The sequence below is a fragment of the Cricetulus griseus genome, chromosome 2 (genome assembly GCF_003668045.3).
Source record: "Cricetulus griseus strain 17A/GY chromosome 2, alternate assembly CriGri-PICRH-1.0, whole genome shotgun sequence".
NCBI classification, from domain to species: domain Eukaryota; kingdom Metazoa; phylum Chordata; class Mammalia; order Rodentia; family Cricetidae; genus Cricetulus; species Cricetulus griseus.
In genome coordinates this window covers 315,474,769-315,490,822 of record NC_048595.1, presented here as the reverse complement: position 1 = coordinate 315,490,822, position 16,054 = coordinate 315,474,769, and the positions used below count along the sequence as shown (strand labels likewise).

Here is a 16,054-nt window from a genome sequence, read left to right as displayed (position 1 = left end):
CCATATTAAAAAGAGATAGAAAAATTGGTAGATACATTGTTCATTAGCTTTCATTGGTATCAGTTTAGTAACCATCTTTGATAAGACTTTGACTTTCAAAGTAAGTACTAGGGATGTTTTGGCTAGCCCAGATGACAGAGTATAAGCCTCAAATCACAACCAAGCACAGATCTCTTACTGATCAGCTTCCCAAATCACAATCTACATGATGACCTCCTGTTTGTCAGCTGGACCACAGGGTAAATAGAATTCAGTTGTAGATTTCTACAGATGGAGAGCTAGAAGAAATGTAAAAATTGAGAAAAAATACCTGATTTGTGAGCAATTTCCTTCTCCTCTCCTTCATTAAGTTGTGGTGAGGAGCTAGCCAATTCTTTATTCACATTGTCAATGGAATGAAAATCGGTATTGTTGACGGGCTTGCTCCCTGGAAGGTCTTGTGTCCTTTTTTCATCTGTAGGTATTTCTATTACTTGAGAATGAACAACTGTGTGTAAAGAACTATTTGAAGGACTTGGTTTTTGGCCTTTTACAGTATAATTTCTCTCAGTGTCTTGCTTCTTTTCCACATTAAATGTATCAGCTTGATTTACTAAAGGAGTTGGTTCTCTGTGGGCATTATTCTGGAATGCTTTTAACAGCTCCACTTGACCAGTCACCTGTGTAACTTTCTGTGTTGAAGGTGGTCTTGTGCAAGGCATCCAATTGTACTCAGTATTGGCATATGAGTGATCAAAAGCAATTCCATGTATACAATTATAATTTGGAAAATGTTGTTCATAAATTAATGATTTATTTGAATCACAATAATTAACAGCTTCCTCTTGTGGATATGTAGTTAGGCTACCTGCTTTTTGCTCGGTTTCCTGTGAAAAATAGTTTTCAGAAGATAAAACCTGTAGAGAGTCCATTTCTTCTCCCTCTGCTGTGCTTGCTTCATTATGGCAGTGGCCCATGCACTCTTTCTGAGATGCCACAGACTTGACAGAGGTGTGACCATCACTATCACTGTCAGCAAAGTGTCCTTTTATGAAGGAGAGGAAGGAATCTTCCCACTCATTAAGGTTCTTGCCTTTTTCTGATCTATTGTTTTCAGGGGGATTACGTGGGCTATTGCATTGCTCTTGGTTAGTGTTAGGTTGATCTGCAGTTACATGTGGTAATTTTATTTCTTCATATAATGGAAGTTCAGAGAAGGAAGCAGCTTTAGTTTGATCAATGGACCCTAATTCCAAGAACTGCATTTCTTGACTAACCGATAAATCCAGAATGTGGGTATTCGCCTTTTTGGAAACCAAACAAGCCTCATCGCTGTTACCTGAACCATTTTTTAAGCTTGTTGGAATTGGGATAGAAAGTTCACATGACTCTTTTGGAAGGTCATCAAGGGTTTGGACAGTATGCTGCTGCAGAGTAACTAATTTATTCATCCTCCCGAAAGAAGAAACAGCTACTCCCTGACTTAGATTGCAGTCTCTATCATCTACTTGAGTTTTTTTATTTTGTGTATTTCTTGGTCCTTTACTTTTAGACACATCAGTTCTGCTATTGTTCACACTGTGGGCATTGTTCCTTTGGAGTCCTGCAGAGTCTGTTTGGTTAACAGCTGACTGCCTAGGCTTGGAATTGCCAAATTCTTTGGTATTGGAATTTTTCTGATGAAATTCATGTACATATTCTTTATTTACAAGTAAATTGTTGATTTCTTTATTGGTTTCTACATGTCCTGGTTCCTGTCTATTAGAATTTTCATCACAGATAAAGTCAGTGTGATTATTAGAACTTAATTTTGGTTTCTATAGAAAACAACAACAACAAAAAAACATGGTTAGATTTAATTTCAGTTACAGATCTTTAGACTCTGTGAGAGTGTGAAGGGAGCATTACAGAAGAACTTCCAAGACAATATCCTCTCCCAATTGTCACATAGCAAAGACTAGAATTAGGTTAGTTTCTTCCTTTGCTATTTAGAAGAATTATGGGTAGAACAGTGGAAGATGGGATTTGAAAACTAAAAGACAGATGACTTCTAAAATGGTTTCCCTGGAAACTTAATAGTGGGATGCTAGGATTAAAACAACATTGCTTCTCACTGCCCACAACTCAAATACCAGATGAAGAGTAACCACCCATAATGTAAATTCTGTTGGACTGATAACTGTAATTATTACTCTTGTATTACTTGCATTACTCATAAATCAGAAAAATTTTGATATGGTTTTTAAGTCCCAGACCCCATAAAGAGCAACAGAAAGGACATAGCTTACAACACATGACCATAGTATGCTACACTCACCTAACTGCTTCTCAGACTAACAGGCTAGAATCTTTTGGTAGCTCATGCAATTATTCCAAAGTGTCTTAAACCAAAAGTGAAGTCACTAACCTGACGAATGCTTCACCAGTCTTTCTTTTTAAAATAACCAGCAGGTAACCTGCAAAAACATTTATTACTAAATACAGATATACCTTGTACTGGAATATATCTTCTGCATATGATGGGTCAGTGCTCTTCCTTTGATCTGCATATAAAAAGAGAATAAAAGAAAAAATAGTTTCCAGTAGATTTCTAAAACCTGCAAGTCTTTTGCCATGAAAAAAAACAAAAACAAACAAACAAATAAAAACTAGAGGGTAGGCCAGCAAAATGAGCCAGCAGGCCTGATGACTTGAATTCAATACCTGGATCCCACAGGTGGCAGGAGAGAACTAACTCCCCAGAGTTGTCCTCTGCCTTCTACCTGCCATGTTCACACTTGTACTCAAATACATGAACATACACACATGCACACTCAAATAAAAATTTAAAACTAGAGGAAATATGTGAAATCATGTAAATGTTTTATATTAAATCTGGCAATACAACATTACTAAATAATTATTACAAGCTAAGTATTACTTTGAGTGATAATATTTCTATTGGAAAAGTAAATAGATCTGACAAAATAACTAATAATAAATATGAGCACCAAACTTAGTATTTTTTAGTTTACTCACAGAAATATCATATATATTCTCTTTATTCAGTAGATTATGCAAGCTTTTTTTGTTTTTCCTTTTGTTCATTCATTTATTTAGCTCATAAATAAAGTCATGCACAATTATGATACAGAACACAGTATGTTCACAATGGCATGGCTAAATTAAATCAATTAACATGTTATATCACACATATTCATCATTTTTGTTTTGAGAACACTTAAAGTATACTATCTCACAACTTTTAAAATATAGCATATTGTTATCAACCATATTTATCATGCTTTCAGTAGACCTCAAGACTTCAGAGAGTCCATGCCTCTTGTCCAACTGCAGTTTGATATCCTTAAACCAATCGTTTTCCCATTGCTAAAAGGTTAAAAAAAACCCTTTCATAACTACATAGATTATCATGGGCTGGCAAGATGGCTCAGTGGGGAAGGGCACCTGCTGCCAAGATTGATAAGCTGAGTTTTATCTCTAGGACTCACTAGGTGGAAGGAGAGAACTGACTCCTACAAGCTGTCCTCTGTTCTCCAGATACATGCCATACTACACACACACACACACACACACACACACACACACACACACACACACACACACAAATGATGTAATAAAAACTTTAAATAGATCATCATTTTCCAATATGTCTGCTTAATAGGGTCCTAGCATGAATGCTGCACTGTCTTCAAAGCAAAGTATTAATATGCATAGACAGGATCAAGAACACTGTGAATGCATAGAGGAAACAAAAAAATACTTATATTTAAAAAGGGGCCAAGGTTGACAATTAAAAGATTTCAATTTAGCATATCTCTCCTTGCCTTCTTAAAATACTGAATGTGTAATTATAATTAGGCACACGTGCAGTTAACCAAAAAAGATAAAAGCTTATATAGTTTCTATTTTCACATAGAAAATATTCAATGAATATCTGCTGGAATAAACTAACATTTTAGAAGGGATACATAAAAATATAAATTTCCTTGAATATAAGTGGGAAAAATATCTTAACAAGGATGTGATTAAATATCAGGAATTTAATTTATTTCTTAGAAATGACTTTTACCATTACAATCAAATTCCATTTACCCCATTCAAGTGAGAAGAGTTGCCCAGAATGTCCTGTCAAAACTACCCTCCAGAGTTTTACTGTTGCTTCTCTTGTTTATGAGCTGGGTGACCCTGGGCAAATTTCTCAATGTCTCTGCCTTCACCAAATATCCATAAATGAAAACTAAGAACTGCTACAGAATTATGAAGATTAAGTAATGATATCCATGTAAAGAAAATACTCTATTATTACTACTATTGCTGTTAATAGCTTTTAAGAACATAAAGGACACATGCCTTTTCTTAACATTGGTTCTTAAGTCAAAGGACAGAAATAACAATATTTTCTATAACCACCCAGTCAGGTAAGCATGGTTCCTGACAGACTAGAAGAGACCGCATGTCCCCTCTGTCTTAAAGACCACATTCCCTAGTACAGCTAACTGGCTATACAGACAGACATTCTCAAGTGGTGGGTTTGCTAATGTTAATCTTAGAAATATTTCTTTCTGTCCTTCTGAGCTCCCATCATGCTCCAAGCAGTATGTTGAGGTTTTACATACATTACTCGAACCCTCACACTAACATTCACACACATATTTGAGTAGATGAACAAATATTAAAAGTCTGATTTTGCAAAGCCAGGTATGGTGTGCATGCCTTTAATCTCAGCACTCAGGAAGTAGACACAGGTGGATTTATGTGAACTCGAGGCCAGCATGGTCTACATAGTGAGTTCCAGGCCAGCTAGGACTATATAGTAAGATCCTATAAAAAAAATAAGGTCAAATTGCAGATGAGAAAACAGGGATGTCAATTACCCAAAATTACCCAATGTGATAAAATCTATAAGAATGAGTTTTACCCATCAAAGCATATGTATGTCTTAACAGAAAAATCAGCAAATACATTTCATATTAAGAACATTCTTGATGTTCTTAATTCATCATTCCTATAATTTTAACAACAACATTCTTCAGGGCTGGGGATAAAGCTTGGGGGGAGTGTGTTTACCTATATATAACCAGGCTTGGGTTTGATCCCTAGCATTTCAAAACAAAACAAAAAAATAGAATAAAGTAAAACAAAGCCTTTTTTGAACTGAAATCTAAAAACAAATGACTTGTTCAAGGATATATACTTATTAAGAAAACAAAATTCACATTACTTTGGAAAATAGGGTGCTAATTAATGACAATTCAAATATTCGTGCTTAAGAAATAATCAAAGCACCTGCTAAAGCATAATAAATTCTCTCACAAAGAAAGAACAAAAGCCAAGTCCAAAGGAGAAAGGTTACAAATTCCATTGCATGAAGGAAATTTCCCGTGTGGGATTAGGTTAGAGAAACAGGGGTTAGATCAGAGGAGGGGGCACTAGTGAACAGGGCTTCAGGATTTAGAGAGGGCTAGAATTCTGGAGAAAACACTTTCAGGAAAGAAAAAAAAAAGGTCTCTTTCATTAGAGAATAAAGAAGCCACACTATTAAGAATAGCATTACAGCACATTTCATAGTTTTAAACTTGTGCCTCTAGCATTGACATTTTATTTGCAATTTTTGTGTGCCTTGAAACATAATATGATTGTTCTAATAGTTTACTTCAGTATGTTCTTATGAACCTGGCATCAACAAGTTTTGTCTGTCTCTGCTGATGTGACTTGTTTCTAAGAGTGAGTTCTGCTCTAAAGACATTTACTTGCTACTCTGTGGAAGCAGTACCAGGGTATATGTCTATAGTCCCAGCTACTGAGGAGGCTAAGAGAAAGGCCTGAGCTCAGGGGCTCAAGTCCAGCCTAAGCAATATAGTAAGATCACATTAAAAAAATTCAGTGTTCTCTAGTAAAAATGGCAATCTTGCCAAAAGCAATCTACAGATTCAATGCAATCCCCATCAAAATCCCAGTATAATTATTCACAGACCTTGAAAGAACAATTCTAAACTTTATATGCAAAAACAAAAGACCCAGGATAGCCAAACAACCCTGTACAATGAAGGAACATCTGGAGGCATCACCATCCCTGACATTAAGCTCTATTATAGAGCTACAGTCCTGAAAATGGCTTGGTATTGGTACAAAAATAGACAAGTAGACTAATGCAATCTAATTTAAAACCCTGATATTAAACCACACACCTACAAACATCTGATTTTTGATAAAGAAGCTGAAGTTATACAATAGAAAAAAGAAAGCATCCACACCAAATGGTGTGGATGCTGACATGTAGAAGATTGCAGATAGATCCATATCTATTACCATGCACAAAACATAAGTCCAAATGGATCAAAGACCTCAATATGAACCAGTAGGTGGTACCCTCGAATGAATTGGTACAGGAGTCTACCTCCTGAATATAACACCAGTAGCACAGATACTGAGATGGACAATTAATAAATGGGACCTCCTGAAACTGAGAGGCATTCTGTAAGGCAAAGGACACAGTCAACAAGACAAAACGGCAGCCCACAGATTGGGAAAAGATATTCACCAACCCCACATTTGACAGAGGACTGATCTCCAAAATATACAAAGAACTCAAGAAGCTAGTTTCCAAAACACCAACTAACCCAATTAAAAAGTGGGGTACAGAACTAAGTAGAGAATTCTCAATGGAGGAATCTAAAATGGCTGAAAGACATATAAGAAAGTGTTCAACATCCTTAGGGATGCATCAGGGAAATGCAAATCAAAACAACTCTGAGATACCATCTTACTCCTGTCAGAATGGCTAAAATCAAAAACACCAATGACAGTTTATGCTGGAGAGGATGTGGAGAAAGGGGAACACTCCTCCACTGCTGGTGGGAGTGCAAACTCGTACAGCCACTTTGGAAATCAGTATGGCAGTTCCTCAGGAAAATGGGTATCAGTCTACCACAAATTCCAGCAATTCCACTCTTAGGCATATACCCAAAAGAAGCACATTCATACAACAAGGACATCTGTTCAATTATGTTCATAGCAGGATTATTTGTAATAGCCATAACCTGGAAACAATCTAGCTGCCCCTCAACTGAAGAATGGATGGAGAAAATGTGGTATATTTACACAATGGAGTACTACTCAGAAGAAAAAAAAAAACAATGGAATCTTGAAATTCTCAGGCAAATGGATGGAACTAGAAGAAACCATCCTGAGTAAGGTAACCCAGTCACAAAAAGACAAAAATGGTATATACTTACTCATATGTGGATTTTAGACATAGAGTAAAGGATTACCAGCCTACAATCCACACTGCCAGAGAAGCTAGGAAACAAGGAGGACCCTAAGAGAGACATACATGATCCCCTGGAGAAGGGGAAAGGGACAAGGTCTCCTGAGCAAATTCGGAGCATGGTGGGAGGGAAGAGGGAACTAGGAAAATGAGAAGGGGAGAAGAGAAGGGGTGAAGAAGTTATGATGGGGCAGGGAGGTTGAGTTGGGGGAAGAATAGAAGAGAGCAAGAAAAGAGATACCATAATAGAGGGTCTAAGCAATAGTTGAGAGGCTATCTTAAATGCCATTCTCTGCTAATGAGATTGATAACTACCTTATATGCCATGCTGATGGAAGCAGAAACAGACACCCACAGCTAAACACTGAACTGAACTCTGGAATCCAGTTGCAGAGAGGGAGGAGAGATAAGCAAAGGGGTCAGAACCAGACTGGAGAAACCTACAGAAAAAGCTGACCTGAACAACAGGTTGCTCACGGACCCCAGACTGATAGCTGGGAAACCAGCATAGGACTGTTCCAGACCCCCTGAATGAGGATGTCAGTTTGGAGGTCTGGACAATCTATGGGGCCTCTGGTAGTAGATCAGTATTTATTCCTAGTATATGAATGGACTTTGGGAGCCTTCTCCACATGGAGGGATACTCTCTCAGCCTAGACACACAGGGGAGGGTCTAGCCCTGCTCCAAATGCTATGACAGACTCTGAAGATTCCCCATGGAAGGCCTCACCCTCCTTGGGGAGCAGAAAGGGGTTGGGATAGGGAGTGAGGGGGGCAGTGGAGGAGGGAGGGAGAGGGAACTGAGATTGACATGTAAAAGTTTATATCTAATTTAAAATTGGTCTAATTACAATTATAAAAATAAAAATAAAATAAAAAGACAATTTCTAAATGATTGAATAAGTAGTAAAACATAACATATGTGAAAAAAATTCAGTGTTATGTATTACATAAATGAAGCATTTGGTCTAGGTCTAAGTCCTTAGTCAAAAGCATTTATATAATTATATGTCTTGAAGATGTAAAAAAACATGAATAGCTATAACATAATAAAATGGGGAAAATAATAAAATGTATCCATAAAGGAGGACCAGTCTCATGACCAACAGTCAGAATGCTATATAGGCCCTTATTTTCAGCAAATACGCTCAACAATAATTGGAAGAACTGTCATATTAAATATAACACAGTTGGCAAGGAAGTACACTTTCAATTTTAGTTGAAACAACTTAAATCAAGAAAAGAGCTTTTCCAGTAGAGTTATCAAAAGGCTTGCGATAACAATCACCAACCATGATGTTTACATACCAGGGTTTAAAGAAGCTGGAGTACTGCCTTTTTAATGTATTCTCATAGGATCTAAATCATTCCTTTATCATGCTCTCCACTATAATTGTTTGCTACTTGGTTTTTTATAAAATTCATTTTGTATTATTAGGCATTAGCCTAATTGGTGCCTAAAACATAGTAAGCCATGAATGAAAGAACAAATGAATGGGAGGGAGGGAAAGAAAGAGGGGAGGGAAGGAGGGAGGGAGGAATGAAGGGAGTGAGTGATGAATTCTTTCCAGAGGGATGGTGGCAGTCAGGGTTTTAGATGTCCAACACATGTTCTGACAGGCAGAAATCTGAAATCAGTCCACAGATCCCTGCTGCCTAGATCCCTGGAGCAGCTTTTATTCATCTTTTCCTCAGCCTTTTCTTTCATTTTTGAGCTGTTCTGCCAAGAAACTCCTTTTTCTGTCTTAAGATGATTATTTGCCACTGAAGAATTTTTACTGAAAAACCCTTATGCTATTGAAAAAAACTATAAGACAAGCATAGTTGTATTGCTTGTATCCAGGGAGAATCAGAACTGTAGCAGAGATTAGATTTCCACTACCAATTTAAGCTTCCTTCAAATTGGAGGGAACAACACTTGTTCTAGAAGGATTCTCAGACTAAATATTCCTGTGAACAAAAGAGAAATTCCAAAAGCATAAGCCTTGGTTATTAAAGATAATACTCTAAGCATTTGAAAGAATTATCTCCTGAAAATTTTTTAAAATTAAAATTGTAGTTTAAGGACCACAGAGACAACTCCAGGTAAAGGTATTTGCCACCAAGGCTGAAGACCTGAGTTTGATCCCTGGGACCCACATGGGATAGAGTTAATTTCTATGTGCTGTCTAACCTCCATGCACACATGATAGGGTACATGTGTGCATGTACACATACAATAAATAAATAAGTGTAACAAAACAGAGAGAGGGAGAAAGGGGAAATTGAGAAAATTAAGTGCTCATACACTTCTGAATGGAAAACAAAGTTTTTGTTTTCAGCACACTATTCAAAAAGTATTTTCTGAATGGCTACTATATACAAGGCAAATTCAGTATTCACAAGGAGATAAAGCAAAGATTCTTTTTATAGAATTTAAATTCTATATAAGGACAACACAAATAAAACAATAAGCAAACAGCCTCCTGTGCCAGTACATTATGTGCTGTGGAAAAGGCTCAGTAGAGCAATGCAAGCAGTGCTAGAATGAATACACTGATATCTGTATTTTTTAAAACTGTTTTCAAAATATGGAAACAAAATCTTCTCTCCTTGAGTGCAGGTGAACTTAGTGACCGATTTCTAACAAACAGAACATAGCAAAAATGAGGTTATGAAAAGAATGAAGAACCAACTCCTTTGACCAAGAAATGTTATGATGTTACAAAAAAGACTAACAGATATATTGAAGAGGGTATAAAAATAAGCCACGAGCCAGGCAGTGGTGGTGCACAACTCTAATCCCAGCACTTTCGAGGCAGAAACATGAGGATCTCTTGAGTTCGAGGTCAGCCTGGTCTATAGAGCAAGTTCCAGGACAGTCAGGACTACACAGAGAAACCCTGGCTGGAAAAAACAATAAAAAGAAAAAAGCTATGTGTTTTAAATATTTAAAATAATATTTTTGACAATCTCAGATGAAATTATTTTGTACTTCAACTTAACAATGTAATAGAAAATCAAACTATGGCCATAAGAGAAACTTCTTAGGGAATGGATAATAAACATACATATTTACCACTCACTTTCACTGAAGTGGCTAGAATTATAATTTCTGTCATATCAAAGAATTGAAAAGGAAGCAGAAATTTGTAAAGGGTTTATTTCTCTACATCACCCTGGCTATCCTGGAACTCACTACATAAACCACAAGTAGATCCCAAACTCAGAGATCTACCTGCCTCTGCCTCCAAAGTGTTGGGATTAAAGATATGCACTACCAATCTGACCTGCAAAAGGGTTAACTATTAGCACCATCACAGCTGGATGAAAAGTGGGCTCTTCTCTTTTCTTATGTGCACCTGCAAACAAGCAGTGAGTTTTATTCAAAGGATTAAACAAAGACATCACTTTCTCAAAACTTGTGGGAGAAACTAATCCAACTTCCACATTCTAAATTCAGTTTCTACTAACATGATCAGAAACTACAACAGAGTGGTTCAATCTTACCTGATAGGTGACATTTTTTATGTTTGGGAATGTATTTCTTAAGGAGATTCTCCATAAAGGAATCCTTGGCCTCATCCAAAGCACATGTTCCATGGTCACTTCTAAATAATGGGTCAGCTCCATTCAAGAGAAGTAACTCTGCCACCTAGAAAAAGGTTGTTCACATAAAGGAGCTCAGACAAAGGGTATATTTTGTAAATGTATGCTAGCACAGAACTCTAAACACCACTAAACATTTACTTCAACAACTCAGAGTCAGGGTTACCTATAAAAATCTCTGCCCAATAAGCATAATTAGTAATTTCCTCTGAGTTATAATCTGTTTAAAAAGAAAACTTTTTCTAGCCCTCTGAATGTGGGTGCCAGCTAGGAGACCAAGACAGTCTATGGGACCTCTAACAGTGGAGCCAGTTTTATCCCTAGAGCACAATGGACTTTGGGAACCCATTCCCTATGGAGGGACACTATTGTAGGCCAGATACAGCAAGGAGGGCCTAGGCCCTCCCTCAAACCATATGACAGACTTTGAAGGTCCCTGGTGGGAGGCCTCACTATCCCTGGGGAGGAGTTGGGGGGTGGATTGGTGGGTTGGTGGGGAACATGGGAGGATGGGTGGGCAAGGGAATGGGGAGGATGAATATGTAAATATGAGTAGTAATTAAAGAATAAAAAAAAAGATCTATAATGAGCAACCTGCTTCACTCTCTGGAGAAGCCTTTGAGTTCCTGGGGGAACGTTGCTTAATTTTGATAGTACATTCCTTTCAACATATTATTTCTGTTAAACCAAAAACATTAAATTGCCATCATCTAAGACCTAAAAAAAAAGAAAGAAAACTTTTTCTCTTACAAAAGAACAAACAAACAACAACAACAACAAACAACACAAACTAAACAAGAAAAGGGAGAGAAGAGAAGGGAAAGGAAGAGGGTACTCTGTGAAGAGAGTGCCACTTCTTCTTCCTCCCCAAGCCCATAACTTTGGTCTAATCAGGAGACAGACACAAGATAAATGGTTTCCTAGAGTAGGAAGACTTGGGCGTCAATATGAAGTGCTGGCTAAAGAATAAAGTTTTTCTCAGAAATCTACAGAACCTCCCATAGTAGTTCAGTACTTATCCTTAGCATAGGTGTGGACTTTGGGAGCCCATTCCATATAGAGGAATACTCACTGAGCCAAGACACACGGGGGTGGGACTAGGCCCTATCCCAAAGGATATGATAGACTCTGATGACCCCCTATGGAAGGCTTCACCCTCCCAGGGGAGCAGAAAGGATATGTGATAGGTAGGGTTTTAGTGGGGGTGGTGGTGGTAGGGGAGGATGGGAGAGAGAAGGGAACTGGGATTGTCATGTAAAACAATCCTGTTTCTAATTCAAATAAAATAAATCTGAAAAAAAAGAATAAAGGTTTTCTCCTTTAGTATTAAAAGCATAAAGATATACTACAGTTATGGTTACCAAATTCTGTGAATAGATCAAAACCAGTTAATTATATACTTATGGGTGCATTTCATAGTATAGCAATTATATGTCCATGAATATTATTTAAAAATGAATCCTACTAGTTTTTCCTTCAAGAATAATTTCCCCAAGAATGTAATGGAAGTACAACATGTTGGCACACACCTTTAATTTCAGCATTTGGGAAACAGAGTGGATCGGTGAGTTCAAGGCCATTCTGGTCTACATAATGAGGACAACCAGGGCTATGTAGAGAGATGTTGTTTCAAAAACAAACAAATAAACAAGAATACATTGGACACTTAACTGATCAACAATTAGCCTTTCCCCCTACTTCATGCATATATGCATGTTATCTGTATAAATGTAGGTATGTAAGTATAAGCAGAAATGAATAGCTTTTTAAACAAGCAGTTACAAATACAGTGACATTTCACTTCTAAATATTTAAGTGTGCTCCTCCTAAGAATGCTCACAAGACCATGATTATAGTATTATACAGCTTAGACAAGAAACTAACTACATATTGCTAGTATCATTTATCCAGTATCTAGTACATATTCATATTCTCCAAACCGTCCCAAAATACATATATTTCAATCATGGCTCACATACCCTTTTCACTTTTTTATTTTTAAGTACTCCCTTTTTGTAATGATTTGGCCAATATTTCTTATAGATGTCCTGATAAGTTCATCACATTTTCCTGGAAACATTTAATTCAACTATATACTTTTCTATGTTTCCTTAAACTAGAAGTTAGCTTAGATGGAGTGGTTTAAGATGTATAGTTAATATCTTATGTTTCTTATTTTCATCTTTAGTTATAAAGCAGAAGGGGGTATGGTACCTGTAATTATTAAACAGGAATTCAGTTAAAATAAAAGGGCCAACAGTAACAGTTTGAAGTGGAAAAAAATTTCTGTCTGTTCAGTCTCCACAAAGACAGCACTTAACTGTATGTGAAATAATGGCACAATGAGATTCACATACATGCTATAAGTCACAAAAATGATGGCAATAACAGCACTGTTAAAAGTCTGAGAACTAGAAACCACAGATACTTTTCTAGCAAACCAACATGATCTAACAATATTACCAACACTAGAAACTTTCACTAACCCTGACCTTTTGTTAATATTTATTCATTCTTACCACTGTTATCATCTTAAGATTTTATTTCAAGCAGTCTTAAAATGACTAAAATAATGCCATCTTGTTCTGACTCCATTTTGTGTGCTTAGACAGTTCTCTGCTCTCTACCCCTCTTCCCTCAAATGGTCATATCTGCCTTGGCAACAAATTTGAGTTTTCCATGGCCTTGACAATGGTCCAAATGCATTAACCAAAATCATTAAGTAAAATGAAATAACAAGAAAAGATATAAGTCAAAAATAATTGACAAGTTACATCTAAAATAACTACCATGCTCTGCCAGGAATGAACAGTTTAAGGTTATGCTGACCCTCATCTAACTTTGATGTAAGTTATGGTCTTGGTGGTTTTGTCTTTAAAACTCTGCATCCCTGAGCTTGGGCACCAAGAGACTTTTCAGAGGCACAAGCCTGCTCTTGGTCTGGCCATCCATAAAAAGGACCTAAAACTTTTAATTGGCTTGATCAGTGTGGTTGACAATAACTATCTCATGTGGATCATCATTTAGTCTACACAATAAAGCAGTACAAAATTTACAGTGCAAATGTTAAGACTTGGAAGTTACAACTGAGGACATACTATAATAGGAAAAGAGAAGAAAAACAGATTCTTTAAAAATTGATAAGAATTAGCAATGTGATGAGTCTTTTTTAAACTGCTTTACAAGGGGATTTAATGTTAGATATAAAAACAAAGCAATAGTAGATAAAATCAAGTTCATGCATTAAGTCAGTTATAGGAAGAAGCCAAAGAATTTATATCTGGATCTTTACAAGTATTGTTTAGCAAAGAAAACCAGAACACACTGCCTTCACTCAGGAAAAGTACTTTGACTTGGAAATAACTAACAGGACTATGGTGTTCAGCTGCTGAGATTTTGTGTTCAGTAGTAAGATGTATGACAAAGAAGATGGAGGAGAGAGGAGTGTAAAAAAGGTGACTGGGCTCAACAGGGAAGTCAGGTAAGAGCCTTGTGGAATCTGGGTTAGGACAAGGGCTGAATACATTACTTTGGCAAGATTTGTTGTGGATAAGAGACAGTCTGCCTTCCAAATGTCCACATGTTAACAATTCCCCCTGGGGCTTGAACCCAGGACCTTACAAAAGCTAGCAGTGTTCTACCACTGAGCTACACTTCTATTCCAGATAAGAACTTTGAAGGGTGCAAATTAAGCAAACTTTCCTCATGTGTTCCTTCTACAACTAAAAAAAAATCACCTCACAATTTAGTGGCTTAAGATAGCAATCAAAATGCATAATCTCACAGTTTGAGTCAGGAATTTAAAAGTGGCCTAGGTAGATGGTTCTGTCCAATAGTCTATCATGTAATCAGGCTGTTGGTTGGGTATACAGTCATACAAAACCTTGACTGGGGCTAGAGGATATTTTTCTAAAATGGCTGGGTAACCCAGCTATAGGCAGAAGCAATAATCATTGCTGCATGGGCTACTCTAAACAGCTGCTTGAGTGTCTATATGATACAACACTTAGCCTTCTCTAGTCAATGTGTCAAGAGAAAGAATCAAAATGTTCCAGTATCATCTGTTAACATAACCTTAGAAACCACATGCTGCCATGTCTTATTTGCTAGACCCAAGTCATCAAAATATCATTCTTTATTCCTTGGAGGGTAATTAGGCTCTACCTTTTGAGGAAAGAATATTAAAAAATTTGTGGGCTGATTTTAAAACTTTCCTATGTAGTTTTACCTTCTGTCATTCTATTTTTGAGCATTGATAGCAGCTTTACATGTGACCTTGGAGTGGGATATTATTCAAGAATAAAGAGATACCAACTATTTAACATCATACAACATAGATGAATGTTGTATGCTAAGTTTTAAATGGGAAACACAGGAGGAAACATTCTGATATTTCTGGTATTCTGAAAAAGACAGAACTACAACAATAGAAATCAGATAATCTGCTATGAAGGGCTGGGTTGGGAGAAAGGAGACTGACTGTTGGCCATCTTTGAAAGAAGAGTAAAGGACAGGGGCTGCCATACTGGCATTCTTCTAACCATTAAACTATGTCCCATGAGGAATTCTCTTTCCACAGTTTTCCTCAAATGGTATCCCCATCCACCAACATTATCGAATACATTATCAAAATAAGCAAAATTATCTAAATTCCCCTTAAGCACTCCTCTACACTGCAAATAAGTATGTCCATGACACCCAGAAGCGTCTTCAATCTCTCCATGCTTGCTACTTGTTCTAAAACCATGAAGAAAAGATCATACCATAGTCAGCTGATCAAACCCCTTCATACACCAGGAGTTTTTAGCCCATAAATAACTTCTCATACCTGAAATAAACAGTTAAATATCTTCGGGGAATGGGAGTATAGCTCAGTGATAAATGCTTTACTAGCTCGGGCAATGCCCTAAATTAGATGCACAGCACTACAAAAAGAAGGAGGAGGGAAAGAAGAGGGAGAATGGGGAGGAGGGCAAACAGGAGAGCAGGAGCAGCAGGAGGAGGAGCAGGGACATCTTCTCGGCAAGGCTTCAATCCTCTCATATAGTGCCTGTAGTTTCTGAGGTGGACCATGGATACTGAATTCATCATCTTGCTTAATATTTTCATTTACTAGAATGAAATTATGGTATTTGATTTTAAACTGTGGTATAACCATGCAGGGAACTATGGTTAACTCTGGCATTCTCCTAACCTGTGATGAATGTTCCACTGGAG

At 37.1% G+C, this 16,054-nt stretch overlaps 1 protein-coding gene across 1 annotated transcript in view; it reads right to left on the bottom strand.

The window, feature by feature from the left end:
• The window catches only part of Ankrd31 (ankyrin repeat domain 31), a 128,821-nt gene that overhangs the window by 61,561 nt on the left and 51,206 nt on the right, over positions 1 to 16,054 (bottom strand). The window contains exons 13-15 of the mRNA XM_035438778.1: positions 10,739 to 10,883; positions 2,470 to 2,522; positions 311 to 1,796 (exon numbers count right to left, since the gene is read on the bottom strand). Of these exons, the coding sequence (XP_035294669.1) occupies positions 311 to 1,796; positions 2,470 to 2,522; positions 10,739 to 10,883 (1,684 nt within the window). The remainder of the gene's footprint in view (positions 1 to 310; positions 1,797 to 2,469; positions 2,523 to 10,738; positions 10,884 to 16,054) is intronic.